Consider the following 24,246-nt stretch of genomic DNA (forward strand, 5'->3'; position numbering starts at 1 on the left):
TAGATAGATAGATAGATAGATAGATAGATAGATAGATAGATAGATGATAATAATAATAATAAATATCATTTAAAAAAAAATTAATAAATGTACACCACATCTATACAAACTATGGAGTCACGTTAATGGATTACTTCACATATATACAGTAGATATGTAACAGACGACGTCACAGACACACACGTACACGTACAGTACCTCTGCATGGTACAATACACACCACAGACATGTAACAGCATGTGTTGGGCGGTGTAACTTACAGGCACGTAAAGTGGTTGCGCAATCATGAACAGAGACAGAGGAAAGTGGGTAGGCCCTCTGAAGGGTGTCCATGTTACTATGTACACTGCCTGACATGCAAGAGCAGTCTTGCTCTGAACAGCCGCAATCAAAACAACATGCCAGTTTCATTCGTTTGTAGACGGACATCTTGGCTACAGTCATGTTTTGGGATGAGAGGAGAGGAAAAGCAGCAGGTTAATGGCAAAAGGAGAAAAATTCATCCAGGGGAAGTTGGAAGGTAACTTGATCAGAAAGTGCAAGCCTTAGCCACCTGCTCCCACAGACATGAGCCCCAAATTAACACAATCAAAGCACTGGGATTTTAAAAATCCCAACTACTTAACCTCAACATGTCCTCTAATGATTTTTTTTTTTTTTTACTTTGTGTCTGTGAAAGTAAAGTTTGAACACATTAAAATATAAAATATTAATAATTGATTAATCATATGCCAGTGCATTATTTCCCAACTCTGTTGACATAGTCTGTAGAGGTCAGGCTGTGTGCTAAGGCTGTAACAGGTCAAAAGGCAAAACTATAACATTGGGAAAGAGGGGTGAGGAGAAAGGAGAGAGGGGAGGGAGGCATTCAGGGCAAAGAGGCATGAGCAATGTCTTCAGCAGCAACCCTTATACAATGTTTCATACATTTGTACATCCTCTGTCCATTTGGCTAAAGGAGTGGATCACGTACCTGTATCCATCATGCAGCTGTAGCGGCTCAGTCCAAGGCATTACACTATTCTACTGGCTAGACCGGCCAATTCATGCTATTATATGACTAAACCTGTAGTTTCACTGGTCCACTCCCCAAGGGAAGCTTCAATTGAATGTGCATGTGTGAATTAATGGTGAGTCTAGATAAAGAATGTACATTTTTGTAATCTTTGTGTGAATCAATGTCAATTAAAAGTGAGACATTGTAACGTATGAAAGAGGAAATAACATTCTTACTCTTACAGATGAAAAATCTGAATTTATCAAGTGCAGCATTACTCGGTTCATCACACTCAACACTACAGCCTTATGTGGCCTGGTATGACCAGTAGCACATGGTGGCTAATGTTAGCAAACTTCAGATAGATATTGCTGTGTAAAAGAAGGTTTGTTTGTATCAGTGACAGTTTTTATTGTAATTGGTTGAGAGTCAAACACTGTGTTGATTAACTTATAAATCCATATGCCTCAAAAGTATCAGGTACAAATACTGACTGGGTCATTCATTATATTTACTTTTATTTATTTTTTAATAAACTCAATACATTCAGGGGAAAGAACTTGCAAATAAGTAGGGCAATTGAGAGTCTCTCTTCTGGCATGTCCAAATTCACTCTCATTGGATAAAATTAAGGGGAAAATGCATTTCAACTACTTTTTAGCATTTGATAAAATGTTACATGTAATGTCTAAAACACTAGGAGGTCAAGGATTACAGGTCACAATTAAATGTGTTACTAAATACAATCAGTATGCCGGATGTGCTCTCATTCAGATAAGACTGGATGTGGAAATAGTATTACACAACAATAAACAGCCCAAAAACTGTAAGCCACTTTCTGTCTTTGTGGTTTGCGTGTGTTTCTGTGTTTGTTGCGTGTGCGTGTGCATGTGCGTGTGAAGCTCTGAACCCCAAGGGAAGCAGGAGTGAAAGTCCCCAGAGTAGCACATCTAGATTGCTGCGACTCCGGGCAGAAACAGTCCCTGGTCCCCATTCTCTCATTACCAAGGTGCAAAGAGACAGCAGACTAATACTGTCTGGCACCTTTACAGAGTCACTTTCAGTATCTCTGACTCCGAGTCACATCGGAGAATAACATCTTGAATGAAGTATTATGTTTCAGCTACTGGCCAAGGAAAGAATGGGAAACACAGATAATAAACCATGGGATTAAGGCATCAGGGACTGTTGTATCCTATGGCATGCACATGTGCCTTATGAGCATGTAATACGCATGCAAAAACATAGTTTTGGTCGTAGCAACACGGGGAGGTACAGAGATAACTGTTTACAGTGTTGAAACAGTTTGGGGGTATGGCAGACAAGGTGCAGCGAGGCTATCACTTCATGCTGAAATTTCTTAATGTCAGAGTTTTTGCCTAGGTATTCGGACCACATTATATGTATGTTTACAATGTAGATCATTGACGCATGGAAGGGGTATAATGGAAAACACAAGAGAGAGAGAGACACACACACACACACACACACACACACATACACTTACACCAACAATGTCTTTGACTACACAAATACCCAGATATCGGCCTAGAATGATAAGGTGTCCATTTCAGGGCACTCCTGATTGAAGATTAGACATGACGGCTGGCCTGATTAATTGTCTGCATGAGTTTGATCAGTCACCATCTCCTCTAATCCACCAAGGCACAATATACTTAAACATAGGCTATCAGGGCGCTATGTTGAAGACAAAGGATGCCCCAAAGAAAGCTCCATTCAGATATACACGTATCCCCCAAGGCTTCCTTATTCAGCAAGAGTGCAAGGAAAAAGTATACTGTTCTCAAGAGATGAACTTTTGAGCGATAAAAAACACAGTGCACAGTAGCTTAGTGCAGAATACTGCATACGACAATAGTTGTTTTCTTCAGAATGGCAGCCTTTCTGCACAAACAAGCAGCCTTCAACAAACCCCAACTACACCATATTATATAAACAAAACATTAGAATTACAAAGTGATGAAAAAACTAAGGAAAAGGCATTTGTAAAACTGTAGATTCAGTTTTTGATTACATTTATTATCCCAATGCACAGAAACAAACAGATTTGATCCTTGCATTTTCGCTGAACAGGTTTCAAGGGATTTAAATTTCCTCCACAGACATCACCATTTAAATGTTGTATTATTGGAGAAGACTCTGGCAGGACACCACCATCTAGTGGCAATCTAATGTGATGACAATAAATTCTGTGTTGCTAGTGGACTTCATCCAGTGCAGAAAGTTAAGAAGAAAAAGGGTAAAAGAACAACTGTTCTGATTTGAAATGCAGAACACTGGTGAGGTGACATTTCAATTCTGAGAGGAGCTGATGATCTCTGAAACCTCAGCCAGAGCAGGGCGAGCACCCAGAGTTTAGAAAGGGGCTTAGATCACAGAGAAGTGGGGCAAGGGGAGACCAGATTGTTTTGATTGTGTTTTGGCAACCTAGCTCGTTAGGATTTGCAGAACTTCCCACAAGGACATTTTCTGCTCTCTGAAAGTACAGCCACACACAAATCATCTTTTGACAGAAAGCAGATTAAATTAAACCCCAGTGGTTCTTGTTAATTTCCATCCGCTTGTGTTAGCTCTTCTAAATCTCTGATTACTGTACAACATCTCAGATTTTTTATTACGTTCCTTCTGTACCTTCTTTGAGCATGACACTATAAGGAGGCTAATCATGGGTAATGACATAAGACTTGCAGCAGATTGGCTTCCAAATGCCAAATATGAGTTTGGTTTGATGATCAAACAGTAAAGAAAAACTGTAGAGCTCATCGGCCACATCCGATTAAGTCACACTCTATTTAATTGTCATTTACAACTAGTAAGAGCATCAGCTGACTGGGCCTATGATGAGGAGGCCTGATGCTGGTGAGAGTTTGATTTCAGCAGTTTAGGTTTTGGGCACAGTGTAGAAATGAGAGGAGAGGGATGCAGAAGCTACACTGTTACATGCAACATAGATACAGTATACTATTTGCTGAAGAGGAGAACAAAAAGAACACTTGCACTGAACTCTGGGTAGTACAGCCATTTTCTTTTTACTCACAATAAATCACTACCAGTGAGCAGTAAAAATAAAGTGGCGTTTTCCAATGGCAGCAGGGAAGGAAATACATCAAAAGTGTGTCACTGGTCATACAGAAACATGGGGGGGAAAAACAGAACAGAACATACTTTAAGACAGACTTCCATTGCAGTAATGGAACTGTCATCTTTCTAAATGCAGCTCTCTTGTTGGAAACTAATAAGATAAACCATACACTACATGTCCATTACCTGTTTTTAAGACATAAAGATATAAAGAAAGCAAACAGAAGTCAAACGTTTATCCAAATAAAACTTGAGTCTGAAATTCTTCTGAGCTGTGAGAGAAAGAAATTGTCTGAAAAGTTTAAATGACACAGACAAAAGAAGGAAATAGTTGGGGTGGATTTTAAAACCAGACTTGTCTGTAACAGGCTGCTTACTGTAATTGTCTGTGACATTTGGGGAAATGGGATATCCACCTGAATTATTAAAACATGTACTGACAAGTGACTAGGTCAGGTTACATTCATGCGCTGTCCCGGCCTCCTTAATGGTAATGTTATGTCTGCATAAACTAAAGGGGGTAACTATCCATTTAACAGGAGCAGCTGCAAATTGTAAAAAAAAAAAAAAATAACACGGTGGGTCATATCACCTAATATTTTAAATATTACAGAGAAAAGTTCATTGCCTCTGGCAGAAAAGCTATAAATCTTAGTATTCTGGTTCATACTGAATTTCTAATTTAGGTTTCTACTGCATGAGTGGGAAATTTACAGTATGCAAACTAACTCATCTTACTGTAGATGTTTTCTTTCTTGTTTGTCAGCTAACACAATTTCAATTATACTGTAGATTTCCTATTCATTTTTACCTCTGTAAATGTCATTAACTACTACACATTCGCAGTTTGTGTAGAAACAGCAGTGATTTAACCAAAAAGAAAACATGCTCAAACATAACAACACCTACATTTTAACTAAGAAAAAACAAATCACATATTGATGATGATAATCATACCATTATGGATGTTATGGAAGTTCAAATGGGACCAATATAAACACTTTCCTAAGGGTCCAATGGTGTGACAACATATACTGTATTACCTACAGTGTCATTGTGCAGTAGAACAATGACACAATGGGAGGTATTATATTAGTGTTCAAACTATTAATACCTTAAGTATAATGAAACAGAAAGAACCACAGGTAGGTTTTGGAGTGAGAGGAAGGGAAGGAGGGGTATCGATGGGGCGAAATAAAGGCACAGCTACTCACGTCGTTTGCAGGCACACTTCTTGATCCGCTTAGGGTCTGTGATGTCGTCATGACAAGCTTTGCAGTAGAAAAATGCCCTAAAAGTGACACAGTAAAAATGTTCAGCACTAGCACTGAAAATAATTAAACTACCTATTTTACACAATTAGTGATCAGCTGTTCATCAGGATGGCCAGATTACCTCTTTACTTCTTTGGCATCACTGGCGATAAAAAATCCCAGTGTTCCCTCCTGCATCTTGACATGGTTGCCCGGGTTGATGAGGATGCTGGGTAATCAAAAAAATAGACACATCATGCTCATTAATGTCTGAACAACACTCAGCTCATGCACACAACATGCTAATCAAGAGGAATGGTACACAGATTTGTTGAAGCCGTTAATCGAACCTGCACTTGGCTTTTCTGGAGTGTTTTTTTTAATTGTTTTTGCACTATTCTCAACACATCATCCCTGCTAATCTTTTAAGAGCCTGGTTTGTGCCCTACATGTGTCATAAACACACCTGCTTGTCTGATTTAGGGCAATTTGCTGATGTGAAACTAACATGGATGGAAAGAATGTACAACAATATGATCACACATTGAATTTTAATTCTTTACTTTACAGAGAGGTATATGAGTAGACAAGGGCAGAAAGAATTAAAATTATGGCTGTGGAGTGGTTTTAGTGTCAGCACTCACATACAGTCATTTAGTCAAAACAAATGTTATGGCCATTGAGACATGGCTGTAGTACAGAGAATGTACAGTAAGAGTTGTTATCTGGGTTAGTAACTGACAGTGGGATGCAAGGGAATGAACAGCACATTTTCTTGCTGATACTATTCTACTCAGTGACTCTGCTATAGCCTGTAGGACTGCTGGAAAAATTAAACTCCAAAATTAACACACACTAAAATCAGGTCTGACTGTGCGCCATACAATTATAGTGTGAAAATAATTAGAATACATGTACAGCAATGTCAATATTGACTTAAATTATATGAACTATATTTATATCTAAAGACACATCTATTAAAAAATATTAAGGGATGCTGAACAACAGCTGCACGCACTATAACTAAACATCACAGGCTATGTTAATCAAACCATTTTCATTATGAGTGGGAGTATGAGATTAATACCCTAAGCACTTTAAGTGACTGGCTGTATCATTCCCCATTAATTAGACTGAGACAAAGAGTAGACACACACACACACACACACACACACACACACACACACAACCTGGTCATTAATGGTTACCTGTGGGCAACAATCATCAATGATGTGAATAGTGAACCCACACATCTTTAAGGGTCCCACTCCTTCAAAATACAACAAGCACAGAAGAAAGATGATGAACTATCGATGTTTCTTTTTTCATTTAATCTATTTTAAACTAAAAAAATTGTCAATTTGTGCCTATAATACTTCTCAAATGGCTCACAAAACTACTGTTGGTGCTGGGGCAACGTGTTTCTTACCACCGTGATTCAAATCTTTTTAAATTTTTTAGTTAACTATTTTGTTACATTTTAGTTACTAAATTTAAAAAAGTATGTTATTTGGGTAGACTCAGGGCAGAAGTAAAGTAGTACATCTTTGAAAACATCTTCCTACATCTTTCTTCTGTTTGCTCCATTGGAGAAAATGAACAAAAATATTTAAGGGAGCAATTTAATCCATAAACATATTGGGCTGTGATCAGATTGCACCAGTCATGCAGATCTTATTTTGTCCTTTATTTTCAATAAGTAAAATAGCATCTAGCATTCACTTAGATTGAATGGCCCCCAGAGTAGTAAACAGGCGTTATGCCTGGCATGCTCATTAATGAAAGTAAATGACAGAAACAGGTCAAATCAAGACATCCACAAACATTGCTGCCCAAATCTGAGATTGTACAGGAGTTTCTATACAAGACATTTTTCTCCAGTCCAGGGCAAACTGGTGAATAGAAGCTTAAAAAGCATCAAAACCTCATATTGTGAGCAACAAGGCAAGCATCAAACATATTATCTGGTAGTGTCATAGCATGCAGTTACCATACAGCATGAAAAGGACAATACTCAAACAGAAAGGCATAGCCACTGCAGCACAGATATAAGGACACGTAGATGCAGACGGTTGCAGTAACTTCTGTGCAGTTGGATTGTTTCTCAAACACCAAACTGACAGGAAGTGACCTCACTTAAGAACATCTACTCGAGAGACACACAGGGATGACTGTACGTAGTGGCTGAGATGATCACGCACATTCACACACAGTCTCCCTCTTGAGGTAATCATACATAAACCAGACGTACCGACATACACAGATGGATATACATTTAGCACTGAATATGAGAGGGTAATGGAATGCAAACGTGAAATGTAGAGCACTTGTGAACCTTGTAGGCTGTGGTAATTAAATTTCAGTTTGGATAAACCTAATGGTATCCAAATTCAACAGCTCCATGACTTTCCTAGTGTGTGAAATTATGGAAAAAGCAAAGGCTGGTGAGGTGCTGCTGGTGTAATAAAAACCATGAAGAAAAAGACATGCTATTGTATCAGCCACTGCCTACAGCAATGGCAGATAACCAGTCAATTTATTTAAAAATGAAATCCAAAATATAGAACAACAGATTATAAGTGCTTATTAACACTCCATTAGAGGTCTAAGATATGTGTATACAAACTCCTCACTGATTCTACGTCAAAGAACCATGACAGACTGATTTGGAATAATTTGCTTGGCAAAGCAAACATACAGTAGGGTAACAACTGAGTAACACTGAAAAAGAAATGAAAGTGAGAGAAATAAACTAGGCAAAGGACTGGTAAAGGACAAAACTGAAAAGATCACATAAGAGGTAGATATGGAGAGGGTGAGCATTTGGCCTTGATACACTGACAACAGCAAAGACAAAAACAAAACTTCTACAATCATGTCAAATTTATCTATCCACTGTTTGCCTGCAAAGAAGTTAGTGCATTAAGCACAAGGGACACCATAAAAAAGAGTTGGAAAAAGAGGCCTGTGAGATAGTGTTTGGAAAAATATCCTTGGGGAAACTCCCAAAGTCAGAAGCTTTAAAGTGGTGATTGGAGATTGGGTGGAACTTTGCACGTAAGATAAGGTAGAGGGCATACCGCTTTCGGCTTCTGTAAACAACAAGAAAGAATCTCAAATAAAACAGTTATCATGAACATAAAAGAAGAGGAGAATATAACCGTAATGTTTGCTTATTTAGCAGGTACACCGTATAGCAGCAGCATGTAGGGCTGTACAGACAATTCTGTTATTTCATGGTTGTCCAATGTTGAGGTCCATGCACCTAAAAAAAAGTTAGTTTAATTTTTTTTTTTAAGTTTGAGTTTAAAGATGGTTATTTTTCGACATTGGCGTGATTAATTTAAATGGCATTGAAAACTGTGGCAGTACATCTTTTAAAAAAGACCTGTAAGTATGAGGACAATTTTTGTGGCGTCATCTGAATCATTACAAAAAAGTGTTTTCAATAACTTAAACTAGCTTGAAAGAATTAAGACCATAGACCAACAAAAATGGCACACTGGGATACATTCTAGTGTAAGATCAAACATGTACACAATTAGAAATCTAATCATGTTAAAATAAGTTATGTTTGGTTTTAGCTTGTAATGTCAATAGGACCATCATTTGCAATGCAGCCCTGCAAGTACATAAAAACCTTTGACACGTGAATAGGGAAGGGTGGGTGGGATTTGGAAAGGGAGATTACAGTGTTATTATAGTGCTTCATGTTGTTATTGGTGATAAAACTGACACCGATGTAGAGTTAGTGGTTATTATACAGACAGAACAAGGACACACTAGAATGAAGAAAAGTAAAAACATGAAATTTAAATTACATATGAAATAAGAATGTCCAGAAAATGTGTTATTTAGGTGTGACTGTTTTTCTGAACTGACCTCACAATATAATCAAAAAAGACAAAAAATGTTTTGTGTCATTCTAGTGCAGTTATCTCATACTTGTCTGAAACCAAGTTTAAATTTCAACCAGATCTTTTACATTTATTCCTGAATACCCGCAAGGTATGATCAGACTTGTAGCCAATTTATGTTGTTACCTCTACCAACAACATACAGTCAGTAATATCAGTCCTATTTACTTGTTTGTCAAAATATGACAGGATGTTTCAAAAATGTATAAAAATTCAGTAGCATTTTGAGGAATGTTAGGACAAGAGTTTCTTAAGATGGTGACACAGAATGTTTTTGGAAAATCTCAACTATTTTCACATGTACCACCACACTTTAATGAAAACATATGTCCTTCTATGACAAGAAACAGAAATACAAGATTATGCAGCCTTGGCTGAGGTGTGTGCTCTCTGAGTGTGTTCTCATTGTATTATTGTGTGTACAAATGGTCAAATTGGTGTGTCATTCACCAACTTAATGTAATGGGAAAATCAACGGTTATTAAAGTTTCAAAGAGGATTTTGGGAAAAATATAAGGTAGTTTATCAGAAGATCCATTTGAAACGAGTCACAGAGTAGTTCACTTTTAACACATTTGTACCTGATGTTAGTGGTAGAAAGATGTGATAAACAAACCTGCTCTCTCTCTGCTCAGACTTGTATTCAATGGCAATAAGCAACAGCTTCAGCTTCACGTAACACAGCCTGTAAAACATATACACTCATCAGAGGACAGCAGTGTATTAGCAAATGACTGATGTGTTCAAACACTTTTGAAATCACCATCTCATCTTTCGTTCTTCACTTCAGAATTGTTAAATACACCTACCAGTGACATTGGGCTTGCTGCGTGGGAAAAGAGTGATACTTACTCACAGATAGTAGGGAAGGTGAGGCCGACAAAGGCACTGGACAAATACTCTGTGTACATCTCATTAGCCACCCCTTCAAGGTAATACTTCTGCCATGTGTCCTCCTCAATCTGGCAAAAAACAAGCATGGAAATCTCATGTGAGGATAAAAACGGAAGAAAAAAAGCAACACTGCTTTTCTTCCAATAGCAGCCCAATGTGGCCTGCAGATGTTCCACCGCAAAACATCAGCCTGGTCATTATAAGCTGATCCATCATCTTTATGACAAAAGAACAGTGCTTTGATAAAGACAAGCACCTCTTCAATTTTGAACCACAGAAACACTGAACAGATTCCATATGAAATGTCACAGTAAAATATGATGTGCCAGGACGACTGAAAACACTTTAATGGACCCGTTTCTCTGGACAAAGATGTCAAACGTTTGCCAGGGAACGTACTGTGTTTGATAAATCTGGTCTGTCTGTCAGCAGTGAACCTACTATATCCACTTAAAGTAACCTCACCTTCAATCCCTAAATAAATCATCTAATATACAAAAATGCAATGTGAGAATTCATTCATCCATATTATTTTAGTCTGTTCAGAGGGAGTGACTGACACAAGGCGAGTTAATCTTGTCCTCTGTGTTACCTCAATGAAGGACCTCATAGAGAAGAGGTTGGCTAGCATAGTGGACAGGCCCTGGGCCAGACAGCTCTGGGCTATGAAGCCTGCCTTCAGCTCCGCCAGGCAGATAGCATCGTCACCCTCCTTCCAGTTCCAGCTTGGAATGTTCAGCAGATGGGCCTTCATCACATGACAGACAAAGGAGGTCACAAGATACAGATAACTAAGCAAATGATTCATATTTCTTAAAGGAATACTTTGACGCATACACTTACACTTTACACAGTACACTGTCTGGTGGAAAGTTCTTTTTTATAAGAAGATCAATACCATGTTTGGTCAGTAAGTACAGAGCTACAGACAGCAGCTGGTTAGCTTAGCTTAGCACAAAGACTGAAAACATGGGTTAACACTTAGCCTGGCTCTGTGGCAGTTGCCAGGGACCCAGCAGATGTGCAAGGAAATTACTTGGCCCAGGTAAGAAGTAAACAAGGGCATAACCCCTTGTATAATGGCTAATTGTTGGTTTTAGAAATTGTTCCCAAAATGTTGAACATTTCCTTTGAATTATTATGAAGCAATGTTGAATCTGTTAAGAAGGCAGTCATTTGATAAAAAATAATTTAGTTGGCATTTACAGAAACAAATGGTGCCCCAGTGCAACAGACAATGGGTGTGACAATTGTGCGAAAGGCTAAATTTATCATTTGTCATTTTAAAAAATGAGTGATTCTTTCCTCAAATAAATTATTTTATAACAATATGTCTATAAATACCAGTTTACTTTAATGTTAAACAACAGAGTAACATATTTTACTTTCATGATAGTCGCTATGAAATGTAGCAATCAAAAAGTTGTTATATTTGCATGAATTGTCATGTTTAATGTTACATGTCCTTCTGAAGTCAAGGGACCATGTGGGTAATTAAGTGAGTGGTCACCCGTATGAAAAATGGTACTATGAGTTATCCAATGATGAAACCAACTACAGAAACCACACAGTTCTTTGACAGACAGGGTTGCGGTTTAACCCCTGTTATAAATGTTCTGTCTTGTGAGAGAAAATAGAGAGCAGTCGAGATCAGGTGAAGCAATCTTACATATCATAGGGCACCAAAACGTCTTACCTTATTGTGGTACTGTAACATCTGTGTGATTATTCTGATCTTGGGATGGTAGTTCTTGATCGAAATAACCCTAGAATATGAAATACAGGCACAATGTAACACCCTATCTCGTCAGTTTTGACGGATTTCAAAGTACAGAGGATACAATACCTCATGATGTTCGAGGCGTCTTCAGCATCAGGATCTGCACAGTATTTGTTGGCAAGGATTAGGCAGGCATCTGCTGACTCGATCTTTGTGAAGAGAACCAAAGAAACAGACATATTTACATGTCAGTACTTACTAACGTGCACTGAGTCTTTCTCTAATAAAATTAAACAAATTAGTGGGTTAAACTTGGGTTTAGTCCCAAGTATTAGGGTTGTGCAGTATCTCATTGTACTAGGGCTGTGCTACACTTTCCAAGTGCTGTGCTACACTTATTGCGGAGAACGCAGCCAATGGGGTTGTTCAATTAAAAACATTGGAAGAATTAAATAAAGTGCTTACTATATAGGTATATGTCTAATGTATATAAGAGCATGTGTTGTCTTTGTAAAGCTGCGGAATGGACAGAGTCCAAAACAAATATCCCTTACACAACAAATTTCTTATCTTATAAGTCATACTTCTGAAAAAAGGGTTACATACTTTATTTTTCCCTTTTTCTTTTCTCTTCTGTGTCTACCCATTTTGTTTAATATAAAAACATGAATTCTGCACTGTTCCTCTGCTCTCTATAACCATTAAAAACGAAAAACCTTACAATGATTTACCAAATGTAATTTTGCTCTTAATCTTTCAAACTTTATCTACACTTAAATTCAACAACCATCTATAATGTTACGTGATTTCATCTCTCCAAGATTCCGGTCACTGACTGTACCTTCACTCTGGCGAGATCGTGAGGGTTGAGAACAGATCCCTGGTAGAACTCTACTTGGGTAAAATGGCGTTTGAACAAGGCTTCCAGCTCAAGATTAGGGGAAATACTAGCACATAGAGAAAAAAGGAGAGGGGTTAGCATTCCTTCTTTGGATGCCTATGCATTGTTCCAAACAATGTGTTCTGTTAACCTCCACTAGGTGAGGAAGAAATAATTAACTTACTTATGGAGAAAAACAATTTCAACATTGACATCATCCCTGTCCTTGTGTAGGAAGTCTTTAAGGAAGTTGGAGACACTTTCGAGGGTAATATGACCACAGACCACAATATGCCTGGAAGGGGGGAAGAAATCATCTTGAGTGGGTAGCATAAATCACTTCAGACACTGGCATGTCTCCCAAAGATAATCATTCAAACCAAAGCACTCTAACATCCAACTCAAATATAGACTGAAAAAACTACATACAAGTCAAGAAATGACTTTTCAAAGCAAAAAAGTAAGCGAATTATATCTCGGTTGCCACAAAAGGGAATATTTTCCCCATGTAATGAAAGTGGTTAAATTCTGCACGACAAGTGCAATCAAACACTCAACTTTGAACCACTTTAGAAAATCTAAGATATAATCACACAGCCCACAGTGGTTGGATTGTCATCCGTTCTCAATATAAAAACTGTCCCTTTGGCCAAACCACCCCTTTGTGAGCTGAATGGATGTTGACAAAGACATGAACATCAATGTGCTTGTGCTTTTATACAGTACATTACAGAAAACTTTCAAAGTGATTTGGAGGCCTGTGGTTGACACAAATTCTAAACATGACCTTGGAGTATTTGACAGGTCCCCTGGCAAAATATGTAGCACATTACAGCAGAGGGATCTGTCAGATGTTGCACAGGGCTGATTATGGAAGTTTGAGGTTAGATTGGACCGATTTTGGAGTTGAGGTTGTGTCCCTGTTTGTCCTTCGACTGCACTGTAGGCCAGAGTGATCAAGTTCAAAGCTCAGCTTCACAGTTATATCAACAACATCGAAGAGAGTCATTTGGGCATTTTGGCCACTGTCCAAGTCTTAAACTTTTTACTGTCAACAATCAAACTTGTGGTGCTTCTGTAAATATTACCTTTATTGTCCCAGAACCTAATAAATCTAATCCTTTTATAAATAGGTAGAGGTTGTTGTTAATAAAAACAGTTGGAACTCAGCCAAAATATGGTTATTATATGCAATTTAATTGTGCTAATCTAGTGGATTTAAGACACTTTATTTGCTTCATTTGCATTGCGGTAAGCTGAGCTACCTTTCTGGAGTTAAAGTTAAATGTCACCAAGTCTTTGCCAAACCCCTAAATGAGAAATCCAAACATGCCCAGTAGAATCCAGCCCTTAAATTGACATGGATTAGTGTAGACACTCGGCAGACACCCTAATTACCCTATGGAGACCTGTAAGGCAATCTGTGTAATGACAATGGCCTTATCCACTACAGCAGGATGTGCCAGGAGACAAATGAACCACTTTAGTTTTGAGTGCCTGAATACTGGACAGCTTTGCATTTAACACTATGAGTATTGGGTTACTCTTTCTTTAAATATAAAAACCCACTGCGGTCATATTTGTTCATTGTTCAATTTCTTATGATCAAATTGGATTTGCCTGCTTCAATCCATTACCATACTCTTATACACAAGAAGGAGGCTCTGGCTAACACATTAACCTTTAAAAGTTGAAGTCTAAAATTGTAGAACATTACTGAAATCCAACTCAGTTTGGCAGGTTTAAAAGAAACAGATATTTATTGATGCTAGATGAGAACCATGGTCCAAATCTCATGCTCTCTTATTCTGTACCAGATGGACCATACAGGGCCGAACTGAAGTGGACTTGGCAAAGTAATGTGACTGACATATTGAGAGAATGGCAGTTTGTGGATGTTGCAGGACATAATGGTCTTTGCAGATGCCGCCTCTGTCCTTTTAAGAGAATCTAATGAGCAGCCGTGATTGCATGGTTGGCCAGAGTTGAGCAAAGGGCCGTGTGGTCTTACAAGCTGATGAGCTGAGATGTCTATGGGCAGCCGGCAGTATTTGGAACAAGAAGTCTCTCATTTCAAGAGATGAAAAACATCAGTCATGTTTTCCTATTCCCAGTATCCAGACGCCCTTCTGCAAGGGTAGAGGGAATATACAGATTTATATGCCGTAATATTTGGTTTGTGCGGGTCCAGCATTATCTAATGGATCTTAGACACACACACACACAGACACAGGTGTAGTATGTGATCTATCAGCAAAGCAAAACTTTCTTCCTCATGTATCAAACTGTATTACTGTCACAAATTTTTGTCTCCGTATTTAAGACTGAAATATTGTTGAGATATTATGCTTCACTTAAAAGACGTCATTAAAGTTGGCATGCCCTTCTTTGAGTTTTTCCCCTTTCAGTGTGCCAATATTGGCATCAAATTGAACACTGAGATCATTGGCTAGTTAAATAGGATATAAGAAAAGGATATCTTAGATAATTCAACCATTTATAATTGCTTCAAGAACCAAAATACATCCCCTCAGGTTAACCTGATTGTATGGTACAGCTTAAACTACAGACATAACTAGAAGAAAAAAATAGAGCACTTAAAGGGCACATTTTTTTAACAAGAAAATCAAACACATCAACCCAGAAACAAAAACAAAGTGTGGCAGACAATCACATTAAATGCAAGAGACAGAGCGTGCACACAAAACATGCAATCAGGGAACATCCTGGGATGTCACTGGGGATGCACTGAATACAAAATGAACAAACAGAGAGCTCAAACATCAGCAACAGAGGTCACTCACTTGGTACTGCTCTAATCCTTAGGTCAGTGATGAAACTTACTGCAAGACTCATCCTCAAAATGTTGAAATTTAAAAACTTAGTTCTTACATTATTTTTGTTTTAAATTAAATTGCGTCTCCTTTTATCAATGTCAAGAGGTATGCAAATTTATATAATGCACTTTGTATTTAAAGTGCAATAGCATGCAGATTCTCTGGAAACTTATATGTTTTACCATGATGTAAGCGTGTGTTCATGCCTGATAGTGTAGAAGCCTCTGGGCCTGCTCACCTCAAGTTACTAGGCCTTACAGAGGACTTTGAAAAGTTTATGTCAGAGTTCAGTCAGGGTTGAAGTTTCCATGCCAACCCCTCTGTTGAAGTTGGGGCTAATGGAAACCATAGAGCCTTAATGGAAACCACAGAGCCCTGACTGCAGTGGGCGCCAACTGAATGGAACACTTGTCATTATTTTATCAGCATACGTAGGCATAATGCTGTCACTGCGCTCACGGGTGTATGCTACACTGCACAGAGTACTATAAGCAACACTAGAATGAAAAAGATATTTAGAACAGATCCAGTGTGAGTCCCTCTCACTTCCAAATAACCTTCAAGGCCTGTTTCAAATGGCAGCAGCCAGGCAGCGAGATGAAATAAGGGTTACATTTAAAATAGTTCACAATGTATCATGACCTCATTGTTTATGAGCTCTGCAATCAGTCTGATACTTGTAATCTCCTAATCTCATTTCCATGGTGTACTTTTTTTTGAGCTGACAGCTGCTAAATAACTGAACCCTGATGGCAATCCTAAACCCACATGACAAAGCGGTTTTGTCTGTGTCAGGTCCTATACATGTAAACACCAAACACATATACATATCTAAATGATTATGCAAAGAACCTGGTGCCACTCTAAGCCTGTGTGTTTGGTGGGCATCTTCTGATTGTAACAATATGGTTGCACTGTGTGTCTAACCAGAAAGAGAAATGGGGGGGGGGGGGGGGGGGGGGGGGGGGGGGGGGGGAGAGAGAGAAAATAAAGTGTGTGGGAGAAACTATCCTTAGCTTTGACAAGGTCTTCTCTCAACACCCATCTGTGAGTCTGGGCTGAGGTCACTGGCCAAACATAACATTTCATCAATCTTATCTCAATGACAGACAAACATTGTTGAACAAAGGCTTTTTTCCAATGTCTCCTTCAACTACGGACTTGCTAGAATCTGCCCTGCTGAACAGCGTACTGACTGAAACCGATGGGAGAGAGATTGGAGAAGAGAAAAGAATTGAAAAAAGAGAAGGCCGCATAGTAATAAATGTTAAGTGCCATAGAAGAAAATAAAAAATAAAAGAGAAGAAGGAGGAAGTCTACCCTCCCTGTTCTGTCCACACCACATTTGGATTAGAATATGTCTGTGTGCTGAGTCAGTAAAGTTTGAGCCTCAAGGAGAGGAGAACAAGTACAGCACAATACGTACTGTGGTGACATTGTCACACATACTTCACATACTTCATACTTCACAAAACCTCTGCTGGGAGAGGCCAATTACACATATATACAGTATATATAAATAACAAGAGCTTCTGGAGACAAACTCCACCACAGACAACACAAGGACAAGGTAAGCACCAAGAACCAAGCAGGCAAAGCAAGCCAAAAGCAATTGAGAGCCTCCACTGGGAGCGAGGCATCCAGCATTCAGGGTGTGGGAGCTGACTGAAGATCAAGGCCAGAGTCATGTCAAGCACTGATGATGCGATGGGCTAGCGGTGACAGACAACAAGAAGACGGCTTTTTCATGGATTTCAAAATCCATGAAAAAGCCACATGACTGTAGGTCATAGAGAACATGCCAGAAATGATGCAGTTACAGAAAAGTAACTCCATAAAACATGCAAAAACAAACTCAAGCAAAATGAAACATGAAAAGAAATGAAATCCTGCAATGGTCATTGAGATTGATGATACTTCAGAGGACCACCAATAATAATGGACTTGCAGATGTTTAAATCTTTCTATTTTCTTGTAGAAAAAAAATCCTTTAGAAGTGGACAGTAGGGGTTTCATGACTATTTGCTTTTATTTGTATGTATTACGTACTAATTCATCCCTATAGGCAAGACCGTATGAATTGGGGGCTAGGTAAGAATTGGGACAACACAGTGCACAGACATATTGCATAGAAGCACCACAGGTTGGGACACTGCAAGTCTAAAGTGTAGTAGTCATGAAAGCTCTATTTTCCAAATTAAATTAAAGTGCAACACAGGATGTTTCAAGAAGGACAAAGAAAAAAAATGAATGGCACACAAATGACTTCAGGAAAGCTCTGAGTGAAAGACAGATAGAGGCAGTTATAGACATAGATAGACAGAGAACAAAGAAGACAAGGACAGACAGAGAGAGACAAGAGTAAAGACAGAGTAAAGGGGCATGGACATGTGTGTCCTAATGGCCAAGGTCTCCAGTCACGCAGTGTGAATTTACGTCATGAAGTAACCTTACTGTTTTACAAACCAAGTGAAGTCAACTAACCCCCAGTAACTAAACTTCAAGGGGGTTCACTTGAGTCACACAACCACACCTTGTCTGGATTTCAACTTACTTTCTGCCTCGTGTCGAGTTATAACTCCCTCCGTATTTCTTCCGATTAAGGATGAGAGCAGCAATTTCTGGCACGTAGCGAGCAAACATGGCCTACATGCATGGAACAGAAAAAAGAAAAAGGCATGCAGAGAGGGTTCTACCGCACACAGAAAAACAGCAGAACCATCTGGAATACTTACTTTCTCCCATTAACCGCACTATAGGAACCACCATATTTCTTTCGGTTTCCTATTAACTCTATGATTTCAGGGACGTAGCTGGCAAACATGGCCTAAGGAGAAGATAGAAGACAGAAGAAGAGACTAAAAAAGAGACTACTCCTGTACGCCGCAGTAGGGTGGTGGGGAAACTGGTGCATGAATCCAGATTTCTTTGGGGGTTAAAATATTACTTTGCTATGGAATTCAAGTTAAAAATGCTCTCATTGTCTGTAGAGACTTGCTAAACTTGAACTTCATAAACCAAAAAAAAAAATCTTGTTTTTGTTGTTAAAAAATAGCCCCACTTATTAAAGATGATGATTTAGGAACAAGTTTGGTTGGGTAAGAATTTTGTCACAGCTCATGAGTAGTCTGTGATAGCACCCAATACCTTTTTGAATAGTATCATTTTAAAAGGAGGATAAAAACCTATGTGCCATGTTTTGTCCAACAAACACAGATGATTTGGCAGGTTGATTTGAATAGGCCCACCTGATGGTCCACAGCTGCAAAACACATTAAGACTCATTTGTTGGGCTGGAAAATGAGCTGGATGCATTTTGCAAAATTCACAGCCTGTTATCCTAGCAGAGAGTTGTGTTCAAGTTAACCAACAACTCAGATGCACTACTCATCTATGCTAACATCTACAATAAGAAACAACAAGTTACATACTTAACTCATTCTTAGAAAGTGTATATATACATTAGCAGGAATAATGTGAAATGAAGTGAATTTTATATGATCCCTGGCTTTAAAATATCTCCAGCCTGAAGTCATTATTTAGCCACTGCTGCTGATAGGAAGCAGGTTGAGGTACTAGCCTAAATACTTCCAGAGCTCTTTGCACTGAGAAAAACACACAACCTATCACCATGGCCACAACACGGTACACATCAACACAGCTGCAGGTCATCAGTGCATAGTGATAGCTGTCCAAATACAGAATACAGTAACTGTGGTCGGGCTAGATCCTCTATGTTTTGTAAGAGAAGATAGAGGAGAACTTCAGTATGTGTGTATGAGTGCTCACAGGTGTGTACACCTATGCACGCTTTTGTGTTACTGTACTAGTGGCAAACCAACAGAACGCTAGATATGAGGAAGGTGTGCGGGAAGGAGTGGGAGGCTGATGTTGCTATGGAAACAGTCAGGCTGGCCTAAGCCTCATCTCCCTGCCCCTGTGTTTGTTGGAATTTTGGGAAGAGACACAGGAGGAGGGGTGTCCTGAAACCGCAACTGCTTTTAAGAGAACAGTAACAACATTATCAACCAAAAACTTAGACTCTTTTCAAACAAATACATAAATGACACATAAGGGAAAGGAACGAAGGCGCACATAGTACTGTAACTACAATAGACAAGATACAGTAGGCTGATACAACTTCACTATGACAAAGAAATAACATTTACTGGTTCAAGCAACATAGTTGTAACATTTTAAAACAGCACTATACTTTAAATATAAAACATACATAATAATAATCAAAGCATTTAAATTCATTTTTCATTAATGTATAATTTTTAGCCATTTTATATAGTCTATTGATGGGGACAGGCAGGATTTTGAAGGGGATAAGGGGAGTAAAGGAGAAAGAAAAGACGGATTTTACCAAACCACCAAGGATGAAGAAGACCATAAACAGGCGCCCCAACGTGGTTTTTGCATAGACATCCCCGTAACCCACTGTAGACATTGTCACCATCAGCAAGTAGACACATTCCCAATAGGAAAGTGACTGGTAATTCTGGAAGTTTTCCCAAGGATCTCCTGAGTTTTCCACCTAAAATGGGAGAGGGAGGGAAGGACACTTAGACGTGACACTCACCACCAGTTTGTAAACAGAGCTTTGCTACTAATCAAGTTTGATTAAATCCAGCTACGTTCAAGTGCTCATGCATTTGTATTTGAGTCAGACAGCAATATTTTTTATATATTGAGCTTAGGCTACCATCTAGTGGTAAAACAGTTTGATGCTGGTGTGGCTGATACTGAGTTGTTGAGCAGAGCTTCAAGTGTATATACTGTAGTAACTTTGATTGATTAAGAACCAATAATCATTGTTTTTTAATTATTTTTTATGGTAGGAAACATTGGGATCTATAGGGCATACAATAAAGGGTTAGGGTTTAGACTAGGCCAGACTTGTACATGAGAAATAGTTCCTTGAGTGCTCAGTCCCCAGGACACCCAACCCAAGTTTTTATATTACTAATGTTGTCTCTTTTCTGTAGAATGAATCTTTGCTATGAAAGTTAAATGAGGCCTTTCAAGTTTAAATTAAAAAGTATTGATCTTGTTGAAAATACAGTTGATTTATTTGTTAACTGGTGGATGTTTGCCTACTGAAAGCTGATCATAATTTACCCATCTTTAATTTTCTGCTGCATACTTGGGATGCACCGGTCAACATCAGTGCCAATACTTACATAACATGACTGATCCACATTAAATACAGTTTCTTCATCAATGTCATTCTACAATAGTGTTTTCACTGTATGTGTCATTAAGTAATTAGGAACAATCTACTAATCTTAAGTGCTGCAGAAATATCTGGGCTCATGTTACTTTACATAAAAATGGCCCAAAATCACTTCCTATTTTCTATATAGTGTACTATATTTACTGTCCGCCATTTTGTTTGATTGTCCGATTTGTCACTATGTAAGGCCCTAAAGGCCAAAAAAGGAATGTATGAATATTTTTATTAGTGTCCAAAATCTCAATTTACTGCTTACTATGGGACAATAATAAATTAAACAATTATATTTTGAAAGTGCCACATGTTACTGTTGTATTGTACCAGTTAGTAAGTCACCTTCCTTACTGGCTTATACATCACTAGACCTCACTGGCCCTCATATCTGTCCACTTACCAAATGTATGAATCCTGCAGCTGTGAGCCATGTGCTTATAAAGATGGAACACAGGTTCACCAGCTTAATGGAGTTGCTGGGTAGAAGAAGAATAACCGTAAAACTCTTAAAGACGTTAGACCATGATGGCAGAAAAACTGAAATTTGTGAGCCAATGAAAGTATGCTGACGTGACTAACAATAACCTATAGCCAGGACAGTTGAGATGGGACTTCGTGGGCATATCAATAAACAAATAAATGAGGAAAATGTAATGAAATGATGAATGATGAAAAGTAACAATGATGGCTGACAGGGGACTAAAGGTTTAAATGCAACTTCTAAGGAGGATGTTAGGATGAAGAGTTATAGTGTACTCACAATTGGCCCAGTTCAACCGTGCCTGAGCATGTTTGACCCCAAAGTCCAGTTTGTTTGACTAGTGTGATTGCACAAGCTATGATAAACCGTGCCCAGGTCACTTGAAAGAGGTGAGCCAGGGCATGGTTCGGTTGGGACGGTACACATCAGTGTGATCGCTAAACTTGCCCGGGTCTGGTTCTTACCTTACAGATGAACTGGAATTGTAGTCGGCGAGTCATGTAATGTAATGACGTAAGTTTGTTTTATTGCAGTGTGAATGCACGCCAGCAGGGGAGGGGGAACAAGTGGGATCGGGCGTGTTTCAAGGCAACTGGGCCAAGTGTGAGTACACAAAGTATAGTGTTATGTTAACATACAATGTGAGAATGTATTTATATCACACCATAAAACACATGATTAATAACTTAAAAATACAATTATGACTCTTGATAATAGTGCAAACCAGCCTAATGGTGGTAGTTAAAGTGAAGATGTTTTTTTACACGGATACCATTCTTGTGAATAAATGAGGAAAACTTTCTTACCTTGTTTTCAAGATATTCAAAAACTGGAGGATTTCTGAAAACTGTATCAATCTTAGTGCTCTGAGAAATCTTAAACCTGTGAGAGAAAGACAGACACAGAAAGAGAGAGATTATCATATAACTGAGAACTCATGGTAATCTCACATTAATTATTTTAACAGTGGTACCAGAGAAACATAAGAGTGGCAGCTGTGAAAAAATACTGGATATAGACAACATGTATGAGCAGTCAGATGGTATGGTCCCATTTTTTTTTTCTACAGCAATTTAGCACAGCACCTTATGATGAAATACTGTGTCTGTGAAACACAAGAAGATGACAGAAAAAAACTTCATTGAATATGATGTGTTATTATTTATGCATTCAAACAAGTTAGGAAAAACATCATGTGGCCTACTTTACATGAGCCCCAGTGTGCATCCAAGAGCAGCTCACTTAAGGATTATAGAACAAAGAGACACCTGCCTCATTGTCTTACATAACACGACTGATCCCATGAAACTTGTTTGCTCTATGCTCTGTCAGTGCTTATGTGTGTCAGTATGTGTAACATAAAGTGATCTACATTCCTATTCAGACAATTTCTACAATCAGTTTACTACCTGCAAATTTAAGACAGCAGCCATATGCTCGTCACCAAACATGTATCATAGACAAACCAACTTTAATCATTAAAACAATTTAAACATCTGCATAAATAGGGTACTACATTTTGTGTACACCTCTAGATAATACTTCTCTATACATTGACACTAATGGCCTTACCCCAGTTGCAAAGGATGCACAGACAGGACCATACTGAATGATACAGTCCTGTCTGCCTTTGCTTTTCCTCCTGTCCATGATGGCCCTGCCTCACCCTGTACCCATTCTGAAAAAGATCGCCACAGGACTTCTTTCGCCTCCAGGTTTCTTGGACAATCTCTGACTTAGCATCACTTTGTGTACGCCGAAACACGAGCAGCTTAGGAGGAATCATTGTTTTGGATGTATTCCTGTCTGAGGACTTCCTTTTTCTTCTTGCAAAGACGTGAATTAAAAATTGCAGATTAAAAAATATTTTCACTGTAGTATTTCAAAAGCACCTCCAGAAACAGACAGGACATAATTTCCAAGATTCTAAATTTCTGTAAAAATCTAAATCCTCGACACAGCACCACCAATGTTAAAAGTTCCTTGTGAAGCAAACACCTACAAATACTGTGAAATTGGTGGTCACTGCTGCAGGCAGTAGAGTCAGAATTGTATTCTTTGTTTAATCACATCAGCCTTGCCAGGGAGTGTGTCTCTGCAAGCAAAATGTCAGGTCTAATATAAGTGTTATTTTTTTCATTTTTGTTGAAGTGCCTTTAATCCCCACAACCCAAACAGATTTACCTTCATGCCCCCTTCATTGTTTTACTATTAATCCGTGTGAAGCTTTGTCTAAATCAACACACAACTGTGATGAACCTATTTTCTAAAGACTGCCAGGGATTTGCAGAGATGAAGATCAAATGAAAAGGATGCAGAACAAAAACAATAATCCTTATTTAAAAATGAGTGTTTGTTTCCACAGGAAAAACATCTACAACTCTACAACAATTTGCTGATAGTTACAGTTATTGAACAATTCAGGGACTGGGGTCATTTCAATGACAGTAATATCAGATTTTGTCTATCATGGAAAATCTTTTGTCAGATTCAGGATACATTATTCAATGAAGACCTAAGAATTTTAGGTACATTTTAACACACACACACACACACACACACACACACACACACACACACACACACACACACAATAAGTAATACCTCATAGTTGATCATTAGTTGATCATCATTTTTGTTGCTTGTAAATGTGCTGTATTTATATAGTGCTTTTCTAGTCTTAACGACTACTCAAAGCGCTTTATATAGCGCTTGTATAGACTCAAAGATTAAAAAGATTGGTTATAGTAGTAGCAGAATATTCTTGCAGTAGATGAGAGGTGTAAAAAGTAAGGGCATTAGTATGCTTCAAACACATTGCTTCTCAGATCGCCAAACAGCATATTAACCCCCTCCCTAACACCTTCACGCATTTACCCCGTCTTTAAGTGTGGCCATTTGGAACAAGTTCAAACCATTTTGGCTTTAAAGA

The 24,246-nt window shown here is 38.5% G+C and overlaps 1 protein-coding gene across 28 annotated transcripts in view; it reads right to left on the reverse strand.

Moving 5' to 3' along the window:
- The window catches only part of kcnma1a (potassium large conductance calcium-activated channel, subfamily M, alpha member 1a), a 136,548-nt gene that overhangs the window by 30,731 nt on the left and 81,571 nt on the right, over window positions 1-24,246 (reverse strand). For 8 of the 28 annotated variants that reach the window (XM_032542088.1, XM_032542090.1, XM_032542082.1 and 5 more), the window contains exons 6-19: window positions 22,121-22,196; window positions 21,234-21,309; window positions 19,970-20,140; window positions 18,336-18,427; window positions 12,948-13,058; window positions 12,725-12,830; window positions 12,010-12,092; window positions 11,860-11,929; window positions 10,756-10,911; window positions 10,122-10,231; window positions 9,886-9,954; window positions 5,495-5,581; window positions 5,314-5,390; window positions 4,056-4,064 (exon numbers count right to left, since the gene is read on the reverse strand). In XM_032542088.1, coding sequence (XP_032397979.1) covers window positions 4,056-4,064; window positions 5,314-5,390; window positions 5,495-5,581; window positions 9,886-9,954; window positions 10,122-10,231; window positions 10,756-10,911; window positions 11,860-11,929; window positions 12,010-12,092; window positions 12,725-12,830; window positions 12,948-13,058; window positions 18,336-18,427; window positions 19,970-20,140; window positions 21,234-21,309; window positions 22,121-22,196 — 1,293 coding nt within the window. Of the gene's footprint in view, window positions 1-260; window positions 435-4,055; window positions 4,065-5,313; window positions 5,391-5,494; window positions 5,582-8,432; window positions 8,445-9,885; window positions 9,955-10,121; window positions 10,232-10,755; window positions 10,912-11,859; window positions 11,930-12,009; window positions 12,093-12,724; window positions 12,831-12,947; window positions 13,059-18,154; window positions 18,247-18,335; window positions 18,428-19,969; window positions 20,141-21,233; window positions 21,310-22,120; window positions 22,197-22,886; window positions 23,134-24,246 lie in introns of those variants that run through there. The other 20 variants (XM_032542089.1, XM_032542085.1, XM_032542080.1 and 17 more) reach the window with 7 other exon arrangements.

This window comes from Etheostoma spectabile, chromosome 17 (assembly GCF_008692095.1).
Source record: "Etheostoma spectabile isolate EspeVRDwgs_2016 chromosome 17, UIUC_Espe_1.0, whole genome shotgun sequence".
Classification (NCBI taxonomy): Eukaryota; Metazoa; Chordata; class Actinopteri; order Perciformes; family Percidae; genus Etheostoma; species Etheostoma spectabile.